We start from the raw sequence: 22270 nt of genomic DNA on the forward strand, positions 1-22270 counted from the left end.
CTGTCAAAGTTCCATCAAAATCAGCGCGCGTCGCTCGCGTCGCGTCCCCTGGATCGCGACGACGCAATGGTAACACAATGGTCCTCGGATTGCATCAACGATAGAAATGATGCTGGTTCCACGGAATTCCTCGGCGTTCTCATTACCGTTTCTCTTTGCGATCTGTTTCAGAATCGAAACGGGACCACAACCGCGTCAATTACGACGCGCCGTTCATCTGTTACAAGTGCGGGAAGCGTTACACGTGGACGGACTCCTTGACCAGACACTTGCGCGAGGGCTGCGGGAAGCTGCCGCGACACAAGTGCACCCTGTGCGGACGAAAGTTCAAGCGTAGGGACTATTTGTTGCGTCACGAGACCAACGTTCACAAGCTGCTGTGAATACCGACGAGATTCTATTGTTCCCATCGAATGGTAACGTTGCGTTTCCAAACGCAACACGCAACTCTCTCTCTCTCTATCTATCTCTCTCTCTCTTTCTCTCTCTCTAGTGATCTTTCAATGGTGTTTTTATTTTCTACTACATTCCGAAACCGGTGCGTATACCTGCAATTGATACGCGAGTTCCTTGCGTCAATCTTAGCTCGACGCAGGTTGACGCGTTACTAAACGACGACTATTGTTACTAGAGTTCTGTATTTCTAATGACGTGCGATTATGGTGTTCGTGTTCAGCGGTAGTATACCAACCCGTGTGTTTCAGAATCTCTTCAATCACGTTCAAAGAAGTGTGAACACCTATACAGTTCCTTTTAAAACCGAGATCGTCTCGCCGAACAATTTAAACGTCGGCGCGACTCTAAAAAAAGAAAGACAAAGAAAAAAGAATTCGGCTTCCTAAAAGCATCGTTTTTCGTTGCTAAATTAATCGAAGTTAACGACTGGTCGAAAACAGAAATTATATTCTTTTTGCCAAAGATTTATTAACACGTTGAGTGCTGCTAGAGACTGACAATCGACTTTTCGTTTGGTCGATATGGATTCCAAGGACTGCATCATATAATGACATCTTTTTAGTTTATCGGTTTATATATTTTAAAGAGATATTGATTTTTAATGTCAATATAAATTTATCAGTATTAATTTAATTGCTTTTACTCCTTTACAATAAAACTATAATTACGGTAAAATTCTATACCCTATGGTATCATTAATGTTTTAAATTCAGCTTATTACAAGCTGTCAATTAAAAACTAACTGTACCATTTCGACGGTCCAAACGAAATTTGATACAGTGTGGCAATGCTATCGTTCGTTTATACTCTTCAGTCGTGCGTTCGGCGTCAAGAGCTCACGCGTTGCCGCCTGAGCGGAAAGTATAGCAAGATCGGCTTAGCGCTCAACGTGTTAAACAAGAAATCTTGCCAAGAAAATGAAAGAACTACGCCGGAACGATTTTATATCTTTATGAAAAAAGAGAATTTTCTCTGCTCTCCGAATTATATGATAACGCCGACTTGATTTTACCGTGCGACGAAGAACTGTACCTTTTTAAAGCATTTTTGGTTGAAAGTGTAAATTGGTAACACCGAACTGGACATGGAAGAATCGTGATAGTGTGATAGACATCAATTTGTTAGCGTAAAAGGCTTAATCAACAGCACTGATAACGAGAATCAAAGACTTTTTGCTCGTCTATAAGACTGATATTGACTCAACAAAACCGACAACGTACTATCGAGCCACGGATGTTTTCGCGAAACATTTCGACAACATTTAACTCAACCCCCCCGCCCCCTCGATTATTTTTCTACGATCTTCAAAGACGTAAACGAAGAGGTCCAGGACGTAAAGTTGATTTTTTGCCAACTTTGAGTTAAGTGTTGGACGCGTCACGTTGTATATATAATTACTTTCGATATACCATCGACGAATGGCTAAAAAAAAACTTTCGTATTAACGGCGGTCGTCGCTCGACATTTTTACACCGTGTATACTGTAAATCGACTTTTGAACGCGTTGTACAATGTTTAAAGCTGCGGTATCGATCCGATGTACATAACAATGTTAGTAAAACCCACGGAACACCGTACCGTTTCTTACTTAACTAGCATTTATAAGAAAGAGATCTTGTAAATAAAGTGCTCCTTAGCGACTTTCTGTGCGTAAAATGCGTTGTAAAAAACAAATCCAACACGTTGAAACGTTTACTCGAGACACGATGGACGTTCGTACGAATGATCGAAACATCACGGACGGTGGAGGAGGCGTGCCCTGAAAGGGTAAGGTTATGTTCGAAAATCGGAAATGCGTCCCCCGTCTCTCGTTCTATGATATTTATTTGAATTTACGAATCGTTCTCCCGCCGTCTTCTGTGATTTCTAATAAACTCGATCGACGAGAATCGAACGTCCAAAAATTGCAGACGATCCGTACATAACCTGATATATTTCATGGACAAGAGGCGATTGAACACGATCTAAAATAATGTACGAGATAATATCAACGTCGCGATAGTTAACCCTTTGCACTCGAAGCCATTTTAACTGGAAATCTGAAGTAATCTTTCTGGCTTTATAGTATTTCCATTTTACATAGCAATGTATATTTTATGCATAGGTAATTGATTCTCGTCGTTATCGACAGAACATAACCTTAACAATTTCCAAAATGCAAACTTTATTAGTATAAAGATTATTTTGCAACGTAATAGAACAATTTTATGGCGTCTTGCAGTCACCACTCGAGTGCAAAGGGTTAAGCCACGAGTCTTACGCGGACCTTAGCCGTACAATTGAGAATCCGAAGAACGGACCAGAAATTTATTTTCTCTATCGACGATTGTATCGATAAAAGTCTATCGACAAGCGTTCGCAGTTAAGTTTCGTGAAAAAAAAAAGAAAAAAATGGTATCAACAGCGTAATTGCCTCGAACGTTTTAATAAATTATTATTCATCGAACCGAATTGTGTTTAAGTCACTGTCACCAACACCGCGGTGCTGTCTAACCACCCTTCTATCACACCGCGCATTTAGTTCATTTCTTTTGCATCCTAACCGACAAAATACCACCACCGCGAGGCGGCGTGCACATTCCTGTCGTAATTACAGAAGCTTGTTGTTCTTTCAGTTTACTTCAGCCCAGACTATTACAAGAGGCTGGGGAGACATTTCTGCACGAGTTGCGGGAAGGAGTATAGGTGGATGCAATCGCTGGTCAGGCACGCGAGGGAAGAGTGCGGGAAAGACCCGCAGCACAGTTGCCCCGTGTGCGGGGCTAAGATACGGCACAAGTGGATGCTGAAGAAGCATTTGGTCACCGTTCACAATTGGATCATCACGAACGGGAAGAACAATTAGGAAGAGAACGATTAGAGAGGAGGATTAGGATGGAGAATTAGGAAGAACGATTAGGAAGGAGAATTAGGACGAACGATTAGGAAGAACAATTCGAGAAAAAAAGTCCATTGTAACGCAGAGAGTGTAGCTTGTAGCGTCTAACAGTATGGTAGTTGAAGAGGACACTGTCGTAGCTACTTCGATGACTGTTCTATACGGCGTTAGGTGAGCCGAACTAAATGACCTTTTCAGCTGCAAATATCATAGGATTCGCGATAAAAAATCGATATTTTTATTTCGTATTTTAAATCATTTTAACCCTCCATCTGCTATCTTTTTAACCTTCTGTCGCAACAGGTAAAAGCGGTGAGGATCTCTTTGCACTCGAGTGTGGTGACTCTGGGACAACACTAAAATTATTCTATCACCTTCTAAAATTGCCGACACATGTTTTACCGTTGAATTTTGATTCGCTCATCAAATTTTGTTCACCTACAAAAATTCGTAATAATCATACATCACAATTAATCATCATAGAAGAGCATATCTGCGTGAAGCATATCTGCAAGCAAAAAGGGTCATTTATTTCTGATTAATTGCCCTAATAATTCCTACGCGAGAACAAAGGGTATTATTACCATTCGGTTATTGATTTCATCTGTAATAGACACGATTGGTTGAAAATTTATGAACGCTTGACGAACGAAATTCTAATAGTTTCTCATAAAATATGCTAGCGATTTCTTTTTTAAAAGAAGTGTATATATTAGTTCTGCTCGTAATTATTATTATATTCCATTTTGTTTCTCTGTTACAGATTCTGTTGATTCTGTTGATTCCAAGCGACCCCGAATCTTTTAGCGATAGTGTACCGCCCGTTGCTGAAAAGATGGTACAATGTCTGTCGAGAGGCAAGGGGCTACCCAGCTCACTCCTGAAACCCTATTAAATTGGTAAATAAGAAGACCAATAAACTTAGCTAATAATAATTAAAAGTCTGAGATAAAAATAAAATGGAAGAAACCAGGAGGAGGCCATACGGGGAAGCTAGACACTAATGGGAGACAGGGGGCGTGGTTTGTTTGCAATCGGCCAGGCTCGAGTCCCTCGTTCCCCGAAAACTGGGCGATCATTTGCTGCCAATAAGAGAAACGCGAGGTGGCGAATCGGTACTCTTCTCTGTGCCATCTTTTGAGCAACGGATAGTACATTCAACACCGTTAGAATAAGCAGCTAACGCGATTGTAACCAGCTCGAGCAGATTTAACTTAAGTTCTCCTTTCACTTACGTGACGATGGCCGGTCGCCAGAGCATGACAAACACTTTGCGCAAAAGAACCGTATTTCTGTATATACGGCACATGTACAAACTTTTGATAATAAAGATGTTAATAGATGGACGGATGTGTGAGATACCACGGCGACGTTTTTTTCTTTTTTTCAGTCGTGTAGAGACGAATAAAAAGTGGTGTGATTGAAGCGGGAGAAGCGGGACACGGACTAACGTCTCTCTTTGTTTGCTGGATATCCGAGACCCGCGTATCACACGCGTTACCGCGGACGATATTTCTGCGACGTCTGCGGCAAAGTGTACACGTGGAGGCCATCATTGATGCGGCACAAACGCGAGGAGTGCGGCAAGCAATCTCAACACTACGTGTGCCCGGTGTGTAATCCGCATGACCGGTCCAAAGCGACCGTTTTATGTTGCGCCTCCGTGTATGCGCGAATCGCGCGAAATAGTACAGGCGATAGAACTGTGTGCAGCTGAAATATAACATTGTGAAAATATAAGGAGAATAGTACGGTCACACCATTTTCGGTTTGTCGAAACATTCAGAAGAAAGGAAATGTCTTTATTTAATCTCTGTTTCTCACGAGTGGCGCAGATCGAGATTTTAGTGCTCCATAAAAGATCATAACACGAACGATATGACTAGATTGCGGATTTTATGCGATATAATTTCACGCTATAAAAATAAAAAAATATAAAAACAATTTAATAATATATTTACACACTATTTTCATTTCATTTGTATTTTGATATCTATTTTTCTGAATAGTCTTGGAAAATTATCATTTTGCATACAGATCCACAGTCTAAACAAAACAGATATCAGCATAAAACAAACAGTGTCTAATAGGATTTTTATTTTAGTTTTACGATGTGTAGTCTTTAAAGGACCGAACTTCTTTTTAATGCTAATTTTTAGCAAAACGATGTATGAAAATGAGAATTTTTCTACAGAACCGCAGTCCGATCGTCGACCGCTAGAAATTTTGCGAAAAGAACCGTATTTATGTATTTAATATTTTTGCTAATAAAGAAGTTGCGGATAGACGTGTTAGATACCATATGGCGGCGATGTTTTTGTCGGCTATGTTGCTTCATAGGGAGGAATGAAAATATAGGTGATACAAGCGCGGGTGAAAACAGGACACGGACTAACGCGTCTCTCTGTTTACAGGATATCCGAGATCCGCGTATCACACGCGTTATCGCGGCCGATATTTCTGCGACGTATGCGGCAAGGAGTACACGTGGAAGCCATCTTTAACGCGGCACAAGCGCGAGGAGTGCGGCAAAGAGCCACGCTACGTGTGCCCGGTGTGCCTACACAAGTTCCGTCGCAGCGGCCAATTGAAGTTGCACCTCTATCACGTACACAATTGGCGGTCTACCTACGACGTCAACGAGTATCGAACGATGTCAGAGTCTTGATCGACCAAGCACAGCTGATAGATTCTAGATCGCATGCCCGAAACCAAATATAGTTTTTAAAACGCTCGTTACGTTCTTCTCGTTGCCAGTGCCTACAGGATGTCCCAATATTAACCCTTTGCACTCGATTGGTGACTACTGTGAGTCACCATAAAATTGTTCTATCACGTTGCAAAATAATCTTTATACTAATAGAATTTGCATTTTAGAAATTGTTTAGGTTATGTTCTGTCGATACCAATGACGAGAATCAACTACATATGCATAAAATATACATTACTTCAGATTTCCAGTTAAAATGGCTTCGAGTGCAAATGTGATAAATATTCGAGTGAACGTGATAATATTTAGCGGCGTCTTAGAGTCGACCGCAAAGGGTTAAATATTGATTTCAGCTTCGTTAACGAATTATTAATAAAACACTCGGGTCAGTCACAGTCGCAAAGAATTACTTGCAATGATTTATAACAATTTTGGGACACTCTGTATATTGATCTCTTTCTTTCCCTTTTATTGACTTGACCACGCTGCTTTAAACTGTGATCACTTTACACGTTCTTTAAATTAAATGTAAATATGTGTAATATGTCCTATTCCCATTTATGAGATGTCTTTCTACTCCCTCGATATAAAAAGGACAATGCAAAATATTTTTGTAAGAACTACAAGTTACCGAAACATTTTGCTTGGGAAGAAAAATCGGTCGAAAAATCTGCAAATCAAAATCGATTGTTTACATTATTTTAATTCGCGAACAATTTTTGTTAATCTAATTTGGCTTACAGTACGAGACTCTGCAAATTTGTTTCCGACATCGTGTATTGTATTTGGAGTTGTTAGCAATGTGAAGGTTATCTAACAAATGTAATTAATAGTAATACTATAAGGAAAAGTTAAGAAAATTAACCTTGACAACATAGTTGCAAGAGAACTCTGCCAACTTCTCCTAAGAAATTTTCACGAGGAGTCGACAATTGGTTGACAACCAAATCCACAGGAGTCGCAAGATTTCGTTCGACTTTCCATTGCCTTGTGTTCGCTTCTGGGCACACGCATGCATTCTAGATTGTTTGAACCGAAACGGCCGCTTCGTCGTTTTGGTCAGCTGACAGCCAAAACATACATTGCTGAACATCCGTTCCAACCCGTTCCAAAGTATCAGATTTCTGCTATCGGCTGTGCTCGGCAGGATCACATGACACAAAACTGTTTCATGCCTTTCCCACTTCGTTCGCATTTTTTTTGTAAAATACGCGCGCTGCTCGAAAGATGCATTTAATTTGACGCGACACGAATTACGATTGACGCATGTCTAGCATTATAAAGGAGCGTGTGCCACGCGACGATAGTACAACGTTGTGTCTTTAATTTTTAGGCCCCCTTAGGAAGTTCACCTGCGGGAATTGCGGGAAAAGTTACAAGTGGAAGTCGTCGTTACAGCAACACCGTCGACTGGAATGCGGGATCGAACCGCAGTTCAGGTGCATGTTCTGCGGGTGGCGATTGAAGCACAAGCACCACCTGAAGCAACACCTGAAGAGGCGGCATCAGTGCGATTTGTCGGCGCTGTCGTCGGCGAACGGCCAGTAGATCGTGCGGGCTTCTCTATCGGCCGACATCTGTCCGTAAATAACATACCTTGGACAGCCGAACGAGTGAGCAGAGACTTGCGAAATCGACGGAACAGTTTTTTAATATCAATTAAAGGATTCTAATCCAATTTATCAACGAGTAGGATCGTAATTTTGACGACGCGCCGATCGCGCGAATGATTTCAAGATTATAGGTTATAACGAGACACGATTCCGCGTGCACGCGTAAAGTGTCACGTGCTACGGTCAGTCGAGCAACGCTTGTTAAACTAACCAAACTAAGATCTTCCATTGCGCAACGTCCCGGTATGTTAAAAAAAAGTCGTCGTAGCACATTTTTATACGTAGGTAATCAATGTTCCTGTAACCCGTTCCGAAACTATTCACGTTATCGACTAACTTTTGTTGTACGTATTTTTAAACTGGAAGATGTGCAACGAAACAATAAAAAGACGCTTTTGTTCAAGGAAAGGTAGAATCGTGAATCCCCGTGAAAACGATTTTATTTCGAATGAGGTTCTCCCCGTGCTCATCCAGCCGAACGACGACGATTCCTTTAGCGGCGCGCTGACGAATACGTTTCCGCTTGTGATTTCAGGCTTGCCGGAGTTCGGGTACCGGCCTGGCTACATGTGCAACGCCTGCGGCAAAACCTACAAATGGAAAGTGTCGTTGAACTTGCACAAGAGGATGGAGTGCGGCATCGAGCCCCGATTCCCCTGCGACATCTGCGGCAGACGGTTCAAGCACAAACACCATTTGAGGAAACACCACAAGTCGATTCATAATTACATAGACCAGGGCCAGTTTGCGGACGACTCGATGAAGAATCTCGAGATCCGATCGTTCAACGATACGACCATGTTGTGATTCTGTTTTACCGTTCGCTGTAAACCAAAGTACACCCTCGACAGTCGTCGGTTCATTTAATGGACGACGCGATTCACTTCGATGAGTCGATTCGACAGAACCTGGAATGTTTTTGGTGTACGGTTAAATTTACACGGTAACGCGAATGCTTAAATTTACACGGAAACGCGAGTGCTTAAATTTGGACGATGATGGACGAGATTCTTCTAATTAACATGAGTCGAAACATAAATCAAACTACGTTCATCGACAAGTTTGTTATTTTATACAGGGTTATACAACTTGTTTTTTTTTTCTAATTTTCTTTATTGCATATTTATGTGATACTGATCATGGTATACCTTCAGATTTTAAATCTCGTAGTTGTTAGATTATACAACTGATTCTATCAGTTCTTGGAAAGAGAAAGAGTTCGGTACATCTAACTAGCGTCGCGAATGTAAATTTAACCGTGCGCCGCAACACATGGAAAAGTATTGCACGAGAATAATCGACGCGCCTTCATTTGGCAAGTAAACGAACGAATGAAGATACAAGTACAAATAAAAGAGAACACAGAATACCTTGATTTAATGAATTGCGATGTTGTTTCGAAGATCTTTTTATACCCTATTCCCATCTGAAAGTATCATCTGTCATCGATTACGCTTGGAACCAAGCGCGTCGAGACGACCGTGTGACCAGTCTCCCGATTGTTATACCATTTTGTTACATGCATGTGTGATTCACGAACGATCGTGCAAGTAGCCATCGAGAAGAGCGGGTGTAACTTGTGTGTGAAACAAACGTGTCCCAGTCATCACGCTTCCAGTGTCGATTAGAGACCATTTCATTCGAATGTAGTTCAAGTCCGTATAAAACGTTTAGGTATTATTTAATGTATTTCTCGTGTTATTGTTAACATGAAAGTATGTCGCAGTGAAGCAGTTTTTAATTTAAAGAGAATGCCGTGGTGAACGGAATATTTTTTTAAAGTTCACAGTATTATAAGAAATTTAGTAGATTTTAACCGCGACTGTTACGTCACAGTGATAAATAATTATATATTTTAATATCCTCGATAATTTATAGGTATTATAATTGTAAATAATTCTGTAAGTATGTTCGTTCACGTGCCGTCCAGTTTAAGTTTTATTTGTCACGGTTACATTCTGCTGTTACATTTTTTTGTGAACTCCACTGTCCTACTCTAATGACAAGTAAACGATTCTATATAAAAAAAAAGTTCAGAATATAAAATAACATTGTTTCAACCGTGATTTTGTCTTCCAGTATTTAATTCCATTTTATTTGACACACTGGATTTTTCAAACGATATCTTGCCAAAGAAAAATAGATGCTATTCCAAAGCTCCGACCTATTATTTTGCGTAAAATTAAAGTTCGTCGACGCTTTTGTCACTGAAATCGGTGAAATGGTCTCTGATCCGTAAAATTGTTCCCGTCCTTTTGTTAGCTAGGTCGAGATATCTCCGTAGCCAATTTTTTATTCGTCACTGATTTATACCCCGATTACGTACGAGTCGAACTATTCTTGTGCCGTTTGATGGTTTTACGTGTCCCCCTGTTTAAGGCAGGCCGCGACGGAACGTTCGATGCTTGATAAGATTAACCGTAAAGCCCGTCGTCTCTTGCACCCACGCACGACTCCATAATTTATGTTTCAGGTGAGGCCGGCCAGGAAACCGTTTTTCCGTGCAGAGTGTGCGGCAAGGTCTACTCGAGGAAATCGTCCATGTACACCCATCTTCGCCTCTGCGGGAAAGCGCCCGCGTTCACCTGCATACTATGCGGCAGACAATTCAAGTACAAACACAGACTACAGTCGCATCTCGCCTCGAACTTGCACACGCGACAGTTTCAATAATCGGAAACCGTCGTGGACCATCGATAGCGGTTCGACGACACCGGTGCACGGTTTTTATATCGAGGAAATCCGTGCGGATCAATTTACACGACTCAGCCCCGTAAAAAAAATCGGCGAGAGAGCTCGTACGAAGAAAATTTTATTTTCAGTAATTTATTGGTTACTTTTACGATCTTAGCAGCAACGGACAGCCGAGGTTCTCCTGATTAAAATGAGTCCAAACACGATGTATATTGGTCAACGTTCGTCGAGTAGTTTAGGTTATGTAACTCGCATAACTTGCACGCCTCAGAAAACTTTAAATTAGTCGATTTTGAGAAATTTTACAACATTTCTACTAGGTAAGAACCATGTATTTAATAGTCTTTTTATAAAAATCATAATTTAAAATTTATTTGAGGTGTGCTACTTTCGCAACACCCTGTAGGTTTCTTATTAATTAACGAAAGGGAAGCTTGATTTGATACGATTTATATCGTGTTTGGACTCATTTTAATCGGAAGAATATTGGTTATTCATTGATGCAACAATTGCAAAGATAAAGGAACAATAACTAAAAATAAAATTTTCTTAATACCGCCACATTTGTTGATGAATTGATACGCTGGCTCCCGGAATCGATGCCAATTTTACCGTGCACTACTTCAACTACCGACAATGAATCGTGTTGTTACAATGCTATATCGTGCAGGAGAGTTCCGTTTTGTTTGTTCGAGCAATTGTTAGTTTATTTCAGAGAATTACGACTGTTTTTTTTTTATCAGGTTTGATAGCACCTCGAGTGCAGTAGCGTTTCAGCTTTAAGGGGAAACCTGGTTTAGATCGCTGAGATTGTTAAGAACTGCGAAATGGTGGTTTACGAAATTTTTAAGAACAATTTTCATTTAATATTTAAAAAATAGATGTTAATTTTTTTCGTTGATACGCAAGTAAACGAACAGCCTTTAATTTCTGCCATGAACGAAGGAGATTATGAATGATTTTCATATCGTCGGTGAACTTAATTAAGCATATCAAGACAAATAAAAAATTGATATATAGGGTGGCCCGAAATGATGTTACTTCCGGGTATCGAGGGGTTCGTGGTACGATTCGAAGCGACCTTTTCCTTAGCAGAAATGCAATTCATGATTTCGTTTACAAGTTATTAACGAAATACCGTGATACCATATATTTTTGGGACACCGTATATTAACGAAATCGTACGCGAGAAATCCCCATACGATAAAGAAACTTTCGCATTGTTTATTGCGAACAAAATGGTTAATTTACTACGAAGTAATGAATTTTTTTTTATTTTGTTTTTCGTTAACAAAACATCGGCATTGCATAGCTATTTGCATGAAAACGTTTTATTTGATTAATTAATTTATTTTTTAATAATTACAAAATGGTGATTTGTAGTTAGCGAACCAGGCTTCCTTTTCAAGAGAATTTCAGAGAATTCTCCGCCGTGGAAAGTTTAATATTTTTTCATTCGAATGAATTTATACCAGAAGAATTTAAACGAAAATATATAAATTTAGCGTTAATTCTACGTAATTGTGCAGACTAGTAGCAACAATATTCATTGACGAGCCATTGTACACGTACGGGGGGGTCATATTCACAAGGACGAGAGCACTTTTATCAATCGTTCGATACCGACTTTCGTCGACTCGTCGAACGTAGTGCCATATAACGATTAATAAAAATATAAGTACGATTAATACTCATTTTCTGAAACGCGAATCAGAATCACCGAAACGCCATTACTTTATCGCTTAACACGCGAACGCGTCGTGGAAGTCCAATCGAACGAATGATAAATTTCGATGGTGCCATACAAGGTGTACGTAGAGTCCGTGCAATGAACGTCGATTGTCGATCGATCAGAAAAAAGGAGTCTAATAGAACGGTCATTTTCGAAGGACCAAAAAGACTGATAGAATTCTCTACGTGTGTCGTAATCGAACAAAATCCACGAGATATTTTTACAGAAGGATATTTTAGTAGAAACGACTGGAAACTATAGGAACCTAGCCAGCAGTTCGTAACTGTAGAGATCGGATATTTTGTTACGTATTTTCTACATTTAGGGCTTCCAGAGAATTGTACGCAAAGGCTATCAGAAACGTAATAAAGACTTTATGATAACGAGCACGAGTAGCAAAATCGTCTGATTTTTCCCCCCGCGACACTGTCGAAATCATAACCTGTGTCAAACCTGTGTGTTTCTGCGCGTGTGTATGTATGTATGTATGTATGGATACGTGTATGTCCGTGTAATAGACGTGCAGCGAGAGATGACGAGAATGAACGGTCACGTTTTGTAATTAGCGCGATGCCGTGAACCCTGAACCGTTGTAACCATTGTGAAACGTTTGTTTTTTGCAGGCACCTTGCAGGAGGTGTGGATCTGCCATCGATGCGACAAACGGTATCTGAGCCACGGTTCCTTGAGAAACCACGTGCGGGTGGAATGCGGCAAAGAGCCGACATTCGCATGCCCGATTTGCGGCCGGAAGTTCAAGTACAAGCATCGATTGCAGTCGCATATGCGATCCGTCCACCACGTTGACAAACAATTTTACGAGCCGTACAATTAACAAATGTAAACTGCGAAAAAACGATACACACTTAACCGCGGCGACTGACGAAAACACAACATGAAATTGTGCAAACAAAATGCGCAACAAGACAGAGCAATTATTAACAATTTTTATTACAATAATTTCTTCGGAGAAAAAGATATTTTATATTTGCTATGCTTTAACAGAATGTTTAAATATTGGTGACAAGAGAAAAGAAATTTTTTTGTTTTCATTTAAAGTTATTTCAACGTTTTATGAAAAAGTTTCAGAGATTTTGAGAATTTATAATATTTGATCGTATTATAAATTAGTATTAATATTTAGATAAATGAAATATTCAAAATAATCATCTCTACTCTAAGAATTGTAAGAGTAACTGTCAGAAAATTATATGATTTTATTTTATAGTTTACCAAGATCGATGATGGCTCACCTTTTTCTGAACATTTGACACAATTTTTCATAATATTATCAAACTTTTAAAAATTGAATGGTGTATAATTAATATGGTATATCTAGTAAAAGGGCATTGTAAGTTTTTTTTTTGAGACCCTAAAGGATCTTTTAGCAACGAAAACATATCGTTGTCGCACGTGTTTTACCGCGCTCCGTTCAAAGTTGCCACGATCTCAAAGACAGCGCTTAAAGGATTACTATCTACTTAAAAAGAAACGTAACAACTGGAGTGGCATCGGCAGATCTTAATAAAAGCTTGCTAGGAAACAGTTGTACAAAAATATTCAAACGCTATTTGCATTAAACAGAGAAAAACTGCCTCGAAAAAGACTATTTTACGACGAATGAAAAAACTGTGTGTTTTTCAGTAAGCAATCCAGCTGAGCAAACTACTTTATTAACCCCTTGCACTATAGTAACGAGTTAGACTCGTGATACGGATTGTATGCAGGATCTAATAAATATTTATTAATTTCTTCTAAATCGAAATCAAATTGAAATTTTCTATTATCAAAGTCTAGCAATAGAAATAATTAAAGAGACAATACAAGAAACAAAAATTACCGGGTTCCATTAAGGAAATTATTAAGCATAAATAAATGCTAATCAACGCAACGTGAAAGGATTCATAGTGCAAGGGGTTAATTTCATATCTTCTTTATTAATTTTATAAATTTTAAAATGCATTCATATTCTCGAATATTTATTTAAGAGAAGTTTTTATTTTCACATGTTAATGCACACAAATGTGCAAGTACAAAAATGTTTATTTTTTACTGCATTTTATAAAGATATAGAGATATTGAAGATTAGTTTGCTCAGTTGAATTTTTTGTTTGTAAAACACGCAACTGTGCCACTCAAATCATATATGTATATAGCTTTAATAACCTGCAGGATATTTGTTAAGTTAATATCATGCTCCCACCCTTAACCGGTAGGTTGCCACCACTGCGTACAATAGTCGATAAAAATACACGAGACGAATATTTTTGTAAGCCTTACTTCTTGCCAAACCTTCGTTAAGATTTGCCCATTTTCCCGGGTATAAATCGTATTCACACAAAAATACGATAGTATTCTTTAAACCGGCATTTATAGTTTTATTAATGAATTTTTTACACTGAATACATATGTATATTATGTATGCGTCCATGGGTCGTAGCGGTCCGTATGCGCCCATACGTCGACAAACTGCGTGCGTTCGCAGCATCCGAAAGTTAACATAATTCAGTGAAATAACATTGTTTTTCTGTAAAAGTATTAACGCATTTACAAATGGTGCAAAGCAGAGGATTATTAATAGAATTAATAGGATCATTTCACTCACTAGTTAGTATAGCATTAGTCTTAAGAATACGTTTTTGCTTTCTCCAATGGTATAACATTTTTGTTTATAATTTCAGAATGATGAGATTGATGATGATTTTTTCGAAATATCTTGAACATTTAATCATAAATACAGTTGCGTTAATTTAAAGTAAAATAATACTGTGATTCTGTATATAGAGGGACACAATATTGTTATTACCATATTATTTGACAAAATACCATTTTTTTTTAAGTTCAAAATAACCCAGACACACAGTCATCAGGTATAGAATAGTTTTTTAAGTTCTAGTTGTCCTGTTACATTGTACGGCAAATCTAATTTTCGCGAAGATTTTTGTCCAATGTAACAAATACGTATCGAACTGTATAAAAATCACGCCGACGAGAATGAAATGATTTCAACGATTTTCTGTTGTACATACTGTAGAGCTTATATAGTTTCTCGCATCTCTGTTAATAAATGTGGCTTACCAGATACATTGCAATCGCTGACCATTGCTTCGAACGTGCCAACGGTCGAGTACCAAATTTGTTTCAATATCCAGAAAGTAAAATCGTAATAATTGAAAGGTCTTCTCTCCATTTTATTCCCATTTAAATTCCATTCTACATCGCGAAGTTCGCAACAACGAGAATTTAATATTGTTTTAACCGTCTATGGGACCGCGTAATTTTCAGAAGGCAATAATTTTACCTTTTTCGCAAGCTGACGTGTGCATCTTAATTGTATAAGGTTTCTCTTAAAATTATTAAAAATATTAAAACCAAACGCCTCGCAAGTTTTCTGCAAATAAACATCCAAGGTTCGACCCATAGAGGGTTAATCGTCTAAAAATCGCGTTGCAGCAAACTTCCTTACCGCAAACAATTGTACTCTAAACGTGCAAAGTTATGTTTTTAGTCACGCCCCCCTGACCATCTGCGATCTCTTTTGCTACCATCGAACCGGTGTGTCCTCTTTTCGTGCATCGTCTTTCCTCGCTTCGCGCGCACACGCTCGTACAAAAGCATCTATTCCCCCATTATTGATTTTCCTTTTGTTTCTTTATTGTCTTCCAGTGCCGAGGCTCGTGGTGAAAAAAATTGAGAACCTGGGATATATGAGAAGACCAGTGCTTTACAAGTGCCCGAAATGCAGCAAGTGTTACCAATTGGAAACGTCGTTGAAGAGGCATCAGAGGCTCGAGTGCGGCAAGGAGCCGCGCCAGAGCTGTCCGATCTGCGGGAAGAAGTTCACCCACAGGTTCAAGCTGACCCACCATTTGGCCGCATGTAGAAAAAGAAGGGAATAGCGGACCTATCGTCGACGCGGCGACGTGAAACCGAACAAGCCTTAAAAGAAACCGCCTACCGGAAGTGCAACAAGTTTCAGTGAATGTGACAATCTCTGAGAACAATATCAAAAATCTCGGCGATCGAATCGGCGACGGTTTACTGTAATTTTTCGCATGGCTGAGAGCGTACGAAAGATTTTGTACATAGTTCGGCATATAGGATATTTTAAATACCAAGAGTTAGGCTGTTAACGAGAGCTATCGAGAGATTTGTTATTTCGTAAATATTAAAAGTGGTTATAGAGAGAGAGAGAGCAACGTCAATGAAATTGACGGCGCGTTTACACGAAGAGAGAAACCCTCGTCACGACTCAATTGTACAATTTTTGCACTTTTGAATAAAAACACGTTTTCTTGCCAAGAAACACACACACACACAAACCGTTCCTCTGATCGCGCGATGAACAAGGGAATTACCATCGACGCAAGAGAAATCATACTATCGCTGGAGCTGTCGTTCCGAGTAACAGAGCTTATTCTACTGCTTGCCCGTCTGCTCTTCTTTTGCTCTATTTATATAACCTTTTTACCTCCCCTATCTCTACTTGCGACACTCCCTTTCAATGCTGCGTGTTCACCTTAGAACAAACTCACTCGCGGCAGCTATCACATCGAGCGCGTGAACCTGAGAGAGTAACTCTCCCGCAACAACAGCAACAACAACAACAACAACAACAACTGTTCAAAAGACATTGTAGATAAGTGAGAGGTACTCTCGACAGCGCGGCTGCTCGGTACCGGACACGTGGCATGCGCCTGCATTTAGTAACGAACAGACAGGAGACTAATACTTTCATGAACATGACGCTCGCGTCGTTGCATTCTCCGGCAACGGAGAATATTTTGTAAATTTCCGAATCGTCCCCGTCGCGTCGCGGGAAAACGGCGATAAGTCCGCCGACATTGGCGTCTAACGATGAAATCCTTTCGTTTCAGGACTACTGGCGACGATGCTGCTCTCGCAAGACATACATCAGCCGCGGGGCAACAGCGACGCGCTGTGGAATCAGTTGTGCTACAACGAGACGCCTTACAAACCGAACAGAACGCAAAGGGTGAAGGACCCGAAGGACGGCGAGATGAAGTACGCGTGCAATAGGTGCGGGAAAACGTACAAGGCGACCACGTCGTTGAGCCGGCACAAGCGGCTCGAGTGCGGCGTTGTACCGTGCGAGGTCTGCCCGATCTGCGACCGAAGGTTCAAGCACAGATTCGTCTTAAACTCGCACGTCGTCGGATGCCAGAAGAAGCTGCGGCATATAATGGATAAGTGCCGTGACTCGCCTGTTTTCGATGAGCCGGAGTAGAGCTAGGCGTTTCGGGATTCTATTCCTCTCGCGACGCTGTCGCTAACGGCTCGTGTCCACGCCGGTGACACTGTCGACAGCGCCGCGACGTCACGGATGAGCAATGTAACAGGTAAAGGTTAGCGTATAGTTCGTTCAAGCGACGCGACCAATCAGAATCGAAGGAGCATCCCTGGCAGCCCCAATTCTGCCGCACTGTTCATCCGTGACGTCACGGATGGATGCCACGTGACATTTTTAGGGTACTCGTGGTAAAGGTGCTGTCGACATGGGTTCGAGACTGCAAGACGAGTCACTACAGACGAGTCACCTTAATACCTTCTAGAGCTAACATGTTCACGGCGGGAGTCTAGATTTGATATACTTCTGAACCAAAGGCTTTGTCAAGAGCTACTTTGTGTACTAGTGGAGGTTACAGCTATAAATGTTAGATAGAATAAGCGTAGTTAGAACAAGGTACGTGGTAGAGACATAAATCCTATCAGAGACAAAAGGATAGAAAGAGTCTAAGGGATTCTCATTCTACATCAGTCTGTGGCCATCAAGGCCTCCTACGTTTACCAATAAATGGCTAATTAGTTATCTTTCTGCTAAAATACGGACTACCCCAAAGGTAAGCACTTTATTCATTTGACCGGCTTTTTAAGGCAACGTGTTGACTATCAGAGAAAAGAGTTACAGAAAAACAAAAATTGTATCTTATTTTCAATTTGACGATTGGTTTACCTAATTATAGTTTCTAAACTTACGTAAACTAAACTAACGTAAATAACTGATTAGGTTAATGCTATGATACTAGATGGCAATGATGAATATTACTACACTTATTCACCGCGAGAATTATTTAAAGGGGATGACGGTCCACTGAATTACTTGTTGGATTTGCAAACCACACAATTTTTCGTACGCTCAGAATAATTCGATCAAATCTCCGGATTAATTTGCACTTTTTAAATCATACAAAGCTCGTTGCATTTTAAATTTTGCAATCCAGTGATTGTTAAAAGTTCAGGGCACGGAATTAACTGCACTTGACAGAGACAGAGTCTAAACTTTTCACCTGACGACTATCTCTTTCTGTCTCCGTTTATCTCACTTAATTAGCAAAAATAATTAATTAAGCTAACCTACCGAATACCTTGCTTTCACTACGCTTATTCGCACCATTTCACAGCTGGACTTTTACTATAGCTAGCACAGAGACAAACAGATCGTAACAAGGTTCACAAGCAACTTTCTAAACTCTCGCTATAAACATGGCTGGACTACAGTCTCCGAAAGAGGAAAAAGTTCTTTTAAATAATATTTAACGAGAGTAACATTAGTTTTCAGTTGGACATATTTCAGACATTGAAAGATCGCTGTAATTTGTTTAAACGTATGCTTTGAAATACTTAGAAGCGGAGCCTGTTCAACGTGTAGACATCAAATACGCGGAATATATAAATGAATGTTAGTAGTACGATCTGTACCGAAGGCTATCATTTAGTATCCTAGTCACTCAACTATATAAACCATTGCTTAACGATTCTGAACAATTTGATACTACCCTAACGTAACTACTCGGTGACGGCTTAACGACGAACGATGTGTTAATTAAATAGAAATGAAAACCGTCGAGACGCTTCAAGTTTGTTCGAAGCATAATGTTTTATGCGTCTGCAATTAATTCTTATTTATATTCGTATGTTTTTATGTTCGTGACTTTGAGTGGCCTGGAAATGCCGTGGCCATTTAATTAACTCGTTTTGCACAGCCTGCAGTTACAGGTGTATAATAGGAATGGATCGTTCAATTCGAGAGGAACGAAGGACGCGAATTATTCAAGTGACTTGTCTTTGGTGACTCGCTCTGTATACCTAGTTTATTTTAAAAGCAACATTCGCGAATGACTTACGGGACTCAAGCTTTTCAAGTTAACAGGAAATTCGATTGTTGTAGATCTCGCGAAGTATCCGTTTGCGAATCGAAGCGTTTAGGATATCGAACGGAAAAAGATTCTAAAGATCAACAACGCTGCAAGACGGTTCAGTTTTTCCGTTTCAGACGTGTTTTATTTTTATATTTTCCATTTTTGTATTTACTCGAGGCGACTTTCTCGTTCAAGCGAAAAAATTACGTCTATTTTTAACACGTTCAGTGCAACCAAATTACTAGTTTTAGTACCGGCTTGCTTCGCCTTACTCTAAAACGATCACGTATTCGTTACATGTAATAATTAAGCTATACATTTATTAAAGAATAAAGGCACCGCGTCGCTCGAAAAATAAACTATCTCTACGATTACATGCATCGAGAGCACGCACTCAACGTGTTAATAAGTATGTAGTGTCGTCGAACGTTCCGATGTATTTCTTCGATCTTAAAGGGAACCTAATTTCTTCAAATTGTTTGCCGACGGAATTTCTCTGACATTTAAATTTCGTTCTATTCTTAAGTTCTTTTTACGTATAAGTGACAGTCCATAAACTATGTAAAGACACTAGTCTGAGACACAACCATGTACACTAAGGAACATTAATGGAACCCAGTTTTTTCAAAACGTCATGTACCATTGAAGGCTCGCGCGCCATCTTTTCATTGTAAACGCTTCAACGCTGTACTACTCGCAATAAGAAGTCATTACGAACGACGTTCATTTTCTTCGTACGACGAATCGTTACGAGAGTTTCTCGTCGCGCGTTACCCCCGCGCGACCATTCAACCGATATTTACTTTAGAGCTAGTACCATAACACGCGTTCGGTATCGTCGTAGGTGAATTTGTACCCGACGCGCAGATTGTTTTAATTTCTAAGAAGCATTTACGACCAATTGTTTGTATACTTTTTTACCAATTACGAACCCTGCCCTCTCAACGAATAAAACGTCTCCATGAATCTATCGGTGCTTGTAGTTTCTATGCACACCTAGAAAGAAACGACATCGAACGAGTAACTTGCTACATTCGACTATGCTATGTCATAATATCGGAGCTTTCGTTCGGTTTGACGCTCTGTTAAATGAACGCTGTAGCTTGGAATCGGCAAATTCAAGTAATCGCTGTACCGCCGTCGACAGTCCGTACGGAAACTGTCTATTTGTTGCCAGGTAGTTTTTCGCCGCATCTGTTTCTGTTTGTTCACGAGTATATTCGTTCGACAGGTATGCTGTCGAAGACAGCGTGGAGCTCGGTAAACAATTACCACAATCTACCGATGGACGATCTCCAGCTGAGGGACGGGGGCTACGGCGATCCGTACTATTGCCAGGGCGTGGCGATCGATCCGAATAAAAGGCAGCTATATACCTGCAATATCTGCGGCAAGTCCTACTCGTGGATGTACAGCCTGCGACGGCACCTGTTGCAGTGCGGCAACAAAGAAGCAAGGAACAAGTGCCAGTTCTGCGCGAAGAAGTTTTATCGGCGCGACAGGTTCAAGGAACACTTGTTGGCCCATCACTCGGACCTGATTTGAAAAAACCAATTTACGGACCACCTTCGAAATTAACCCTTCGCACTCGAGCGGCGCCGATTCGGCGCCCGGCATATGTGATGTGGCAACTCGAGCGGCGCCGATTCGGCGCCCGGCCGATTTGAGGTGTTACCTCGGTCGGCGCTGCTGCGGCAGGTCCTTTGTAACTCGATCTGTTAATTTACGCTGTGCGATAAGATATTTTTCTCGGAAATACTTTCGTGGACTAGGGTTGGCTGGCACTGTAGCCAAATCTTAGCTCAGTTTAGTTAGTCTCAGTGTTGCATTCGCTTGAAACAGTCTTGGCAGTAAGTATAGTAGCAAAAAAGTGTTTGAGCCCTAAAAATATGGAGGAAAATCGAATCAGCTCAAGTTGGGACGAATTCGATTTTGCAGCGTTGGATGAAGAAATCACACTGATTTCTGACGGATTATACCGCGAAGCGAATGAATCCAGTGGAGAAGATAGTGATACACTAAGAGGTGTGAGGGGACGAAAAATTAGAATTATAGAGAGCGACAGTGAAGGTGGAAGTGAAATCCGATTAAACGGGAAGCTTCATATAATTCTAAAAGGGCCAAAAAGGGACTGCAAGGTTTGTTCTGACCGTAACACGCCTGAAGGTAGGCGGGAAAGTTCTTATTACCGCGATACGTGACCTGATAAACCTAACATGCATCTTGGATATTGTTTTACAAGATATCACACCAAACCTAATTACAGAGTATAATATTTACCAAAGTTTGTTGTTTTTGACATATAAATAAATAAACATGTGAAATTTTATTATTTTTACACATTTGTTTGTTAATAAACACTTTTAAATTACTTTTAAAATGGTTGCCTAATTTGCCCGAAATCGTCTCGAGTTGCTGGTTCGCGCCACCGAAAAAGGCCTCGAGTGCAAAGGGTTAATCCCTTAACTGTGGACACCGCGTAGAGTTGAAAAATATACACTTTATTTCCTTCGGGCACTTTTACATTGTCGACGAAATTCGGAAAAAGAATCAACGTTTTACTTTCGATGAAACGTGTCGCAATTAAGGGGTTAATCGTTCGGAATTTCGCGTGCACTTTTAACGTTAACGACGATTCTCATTTTGTGTGATACCCGTGTGCGCGACGCGTAATTGTACATCAAATTGTATTTTTTCCCAATGTTCAGCGACCGAATAAAATGATTAACGATGAACACCGCTGTATGTCCTGCGTTCCAAGTAAACTTTGCATTGTAGCACCTTCGTAGCTTAGTAGAAAAAAAAAGGATGTAGTCTAGTAGTATGGGAGTATAGTGATCCTACAACGATGACCGTAATTTCCTTTATTCCGTAATGTGTGCGATATTAACCCCTTCCCGTACTTTAGCGAGTCTGACTCGCGATGAAGATTTTTGCCCAAACATGAATATCGCGAGTCAGACTCGCGACCAGATACTTGGGCCAAACATAAATATCGCGAGTCAGACTCGCGAACAGTTACTTGGG

The 22270-nt window shown here is 40.3% G+C and overlaps 3 protein-coding genes across 5 annotated transcripts; all 3 read left to right on the plus strand.

Moving 5' to 3' along the window:
• Window positions 1-3312: 3312 nt before the first annotated feature.
• On the plus strand, window positions 3313-15792 carry LOC144473367 (longitudinals lacking protein, isoforms A/B/D/L-like). Of its 3 annotated transcripts, none has more exons than XM_078187176.1 (5): window positions 3313-4946; window positions 5749-5989; window positions 7378-7900; window positions 8193-10269; window positions 12707-15791. In XM_078187176.1, exon 4 carries the CDS (start codon window positions 8225-8227, stop codon window positions 8462-8464), a length of 240 nt encoding a protein of 79 aa, XP_078043302.1. In that variant the 5' UTR covers window positions 3313-4946; window positions 5749-5989; window positions 7378-7900; window positions 8193-8224; the 3' UTR covers window positions 8465-10269; window positions 12707-15791. The 3 variants fall into 3 exon arrangements, with proteins under 3 accessions (XP_078043302.1, XP_078043303.1, XP_078043301.1); XM_078187177.1 differs by having other exon boundaries at window positions 7378-7657; XM_078187175.1 differs by lacking the exons at window positions 3313-4946; window positions 5749-5989; window positions 7378-7900 and having other exon boundaries at window positions 8463-10269; window positions 12707-15792.
• Window positions 15793-15979: 187 nt separating this feature from the next.
• On the plus strand, window positions 15980-17344 carry LOC144473362 (vascular endothelial zinc finger 1). The gene has a single exon (XM_078187168.1). It carries the CDS (start codon window positions 16975-16977, stop codon window positions 17329-17331), a length of 357 nt encoding a protein of 118 aa, XP_078043294.1. The 5' UTR covers window positions 15980-16974; the 3' UTR covers window positions 17332-17344.
• Window positions 17345-20332: 2988 nt separating this feature from the next.
• On the plus strand, window positions 20333-22270 carry LOC144473359 (uncharacterized). The gene has a single exon (XM_078187165.1). It carries the CDS (start codon window positions 20333-20335, stop codon window positions 20786-20788), a length of 456 nt encoding a protein of 151 aa, XP_078043291.1. The 3' UTR covers window positions 20789-22270.

The sequence above is a fragment of the Augochlora pura genome, chromosome 7 (assembly GCF_028453695.1).
Source record: "Augochlora pura isolate Apur16 chromosome 7, APUR_v2.2.1, whole genome shotgun sequence".
Classification (NCBI taxonomy): domain Eukaryota; kingdom Metazoa; phylum Arthropoda; class Insecta; order Hymenoptera; family Halictidae; genus Augochlora; species Augochlora pura.